Source organism: Somniosus microcephalus, chromosome 29, assembly GCF_052327205.1.
Source record: "Somniosus microcephalus isolate GS21.2 chromosome 29, FLI_Smic_1.0, whole genome shotgun sequence".
In the NCBI taxonomy this organism is placed as follows: domain Eukaryota; kingdom Metazoa; phylum Chordata; class Chondrichthyes; order Squaliformes; family Somniosidae; genus Somniosus; species Somniosus microcephalus.
In genome coordinates this window covers 5,899,862-5,902,836 of record NC_141015.1, presented here as the reverse complement: position 1 = coordinate 5,902,836, position 2,975 = coordinate 5,899,862, and the positions used below count along the sequence as shown (strand labels likewise).

The window sequence follows — 2,975 nt, the reverse complement described above, 5'->3', positions numbered from 1 at the left end:
CTATGAACCCTAGTCCTAGACTCTCCTGCCAGTGGAAACAGCCTCGCCGCATCTACCCCTGGCAAACACACTAAGAATTTGAAATGATTCAATGAGATCACCTCTCCTTCTACTAAATTCCAGAGAATATATGCCTATTATAATCAATCTCTCCTAATAGGACAGCCTAGGAATCAATCTCGTGAACATTTGATACACCCCATCTAAAGCATGTATATTCTGCCTTAGATAAGGAGTCCAAATTGTGCAAAGTACTCCAGTTATGGTATAACCAAAGGCCTATAAAATTGCAGCAACACATACTTATACTTTTACTGCAACACCTTTGCAATAAATGCAAACATACCTTTTACCATTCTAATTGTACCTGCATGATAACTTTCTCTGATTCGAGTAAAAGGACACCCAAATCCCTCTTAATAGGGACAGAGAAAAACCCACACTCACATACCAGAGACAGTGAGTAATAGGGTAAAATCCTCAATCATATAACAGAAACTGACAGATATATAATACAACACATTCACACATACTAGAAAAACCAGGTACACAATAAAGCCTACATTTTGATACCAGACACTGAATGTTACAAGAAAAAAATCACACTCACTTCAAAGGGACAGAGAGGTACAGAGTAAAACACACACACACATGGCAGTAACTGAATATTACAGTCAAAAACCCACACACACCTCCCAGAGATATAAGTATTAGAAGCACCAATAGGTCACATACGGTTACTTGAGCCTCACAGATATTGAATAAAGCCACACTCGCACAAAAGAAACTATCAGGTACAGAATGACCACACACACTTCCATGCCAGAACTGACAGGTAAAGATTAAAACCTGGCACTCGGAAAATAGAAACTGACAGATATAGAGTAAAATCCACCCTTGCACACCAAAGTATTTTGCTATCGAACCATTAAATGCAGATGGTCGCACTCACCCGATTCTAGTGTGAACAATGTGGTTGATCATTGAGTGTGGAATAGACACTTCCTGTCATTCTGGTACTATGTGCCAATGTGGGATTTACTGCTAAATGTGGGATAGATACTTTATCTGTCACTCTCTGGTACTGTCAGTGTGGGATTGATAGGTGAGTACAGGATAAGCACTACCACTCACTCACTGGTACTGCATGTGAGTGATCGAGTATTCGTTCATACAGGATAGCAATTGTATCTGTTACTATGTGGCAGCGTTTGATTGTCAGGTGAGTGGTGGATACATAACTTAATGGGCAAAACTGTGGCAAATGAATTTCAAAGTAGATTTTAAGATTTAACATGTTAAATCAGATCTGGTATAATTGTGACCCATAGCACAGAACAGTAACCAGCCCTTTCAAAGATAATGTGGGTGGCTCTGAAAAGAACCTTTGGGTTATTAGATTGAATCTTGTTCGCTTTACTTGCTCTTGGAGCTGGCAGTGCTGGTTTTCTTGGGCAGCAGCACCGCCTGGATATTAGGCAACACCCTGCCCTGAGCGATGGTCACCCCTCCCAACAGCTTGTTGAGCTCCTCGTCATTGCGGACGGCCAGCTGCAGGTGTCTGGGGATGATGCGGGTCTTCTTGTTGTCCCGGGCCGCGTTGCCGGCCAGCTCCAGGATTTCAGCGGTCAGATACTCGAGCACAGCAGCCATGTAGACCGGGGCTCCGGCACCCACACGCTCAGCATAGTTGCCCTTTCGCAGGTGCCTGAGAACACGGCCCACAGAGAACTGCAGTCCGGCCCGGGATGAGCGAGACTTGGCCTTGGCCCGAGCTTTACCGCTGTTTTTTCCTCTTCCAGACATTTCCACAATCAACACGGTCAGAGAAAGAATGACAACCTCCTCCCACATCTGCCCTTCTTATACCTTCTGGAGGAATGCAGACAGCGTACTTGTGATTGGTCGCACTGTGGTGAATTTCACTGGTGTTTTCCGGTGACCAATCACAGTCTGCTTTTCCCACCAATGAAAAGAGGGTGGAAATAACTGCCTCAACAGTCAGACCTCCAACGATTTTTGAAATTTCAAAAGTCCCGCCAATAATTTTTAAATTGAGGATTATTATGTTAATAAATTCACCATTAGCCAAAGATTTCCAAGCACGTTTTATTCCAGTTTGTCTTATTCCATATTTCCCTTGCACAGTCCGGGCTGTGACAATCAGCCTGTTCAATTTCAGAATGTAACGGGCGGGAATCAACCCCCATTGATTCTGTAAGCGGACACATTCCAGCTTAATCTTTGTAAAAGTGAGGTTTCAATAATTGTCGATGGATTCTATGCATAGCCAGGAGTGAAAACAGAACCGGGAGCCCTGTGAAAAGAGAAGAGGGACAGTGTTCAAACTGCCCCCGTTCCAGTCTCTGTTAGAACTCCCATTCTGGGCTGTTACACTGCAAGAAGTCTCGGGTTAATAAACCCCCAACAGTTATTTTTAAAACTTGAAAATGCCTTGAGAGAGAACGATGTGACTGGAATCTGAGTCTTACCCGTAGAACAAGCTCTTAATTTCTTCAGCAGGCGCTGTAAATGAACGGGTCTGAGAACAAAGGGAAACATAGAAATATAGAAGATAGGAGCAGGAGTTGCCATTCGGCCCCTCGAGCCTGTTCCGCCATTTAATGAGATCATGGCTGATCATCCAAATTCAGTACCCTGTCCCTGCTTTCTCCCCATATCCCTTGATCCCTTTAACCATAAGAAATATATATAACTCCTTCTTGATTATATTTAATGAATTGGCCTCAACTGCCTTCTGTGGTAGAGAATTCCACAGGTTCACCACTTTCTGGGTGAAGAAATTCCTCCTCATCTCAGTCCTAAATGGCCTACCCCTTATCCTTAGATTGTGACCCCTGGTTCTGGACTCCCCCGCCATCGGGAACATCCTTCCTGCATCTAGTCTGCCTAGCCCTGTTAGAATTTTATAAGTTCCAATGAGATCCCCTCTCATTCTTCTAAACTCTAGCGAG

The 2,975-nt window shown here is 43.8% G+C and overlaps 1 protein-coding gene across 1 annotated transcript; it reads right to left on the bottom strand.

Annotated features, from left to right (window-relative positions):
• Positions 1-1,394: 1,394 nt before the first annotated feature.
• LOC147098406 (histone H2A type 2-C-like) lies at positions 1,395-1,854 on the bottom strand. The gene has a single exon (XM_085970042.1). It carries the CDS (start codon positions 1,852-1,854, stop codon positions 1,417-1,419), a length of 438 nt encoding a protein of 145 aa, XP_085826168.1. The 3' UTR covers positions 1,395-1,416.
• Between the last annotated feature and the right edge of the window lie 1,121 nt (positions 1,855-2,975).

Excerpts from the sequence above, each read along its gene's own strand:
- LOC147098406 (XM_085970042.1), bottom strand. The coding sequence starts at position 1,854 with ATGTGGGAGGAGGTTGTCATTCTTTCTCTGACCGTGTTGATTGTGGAA.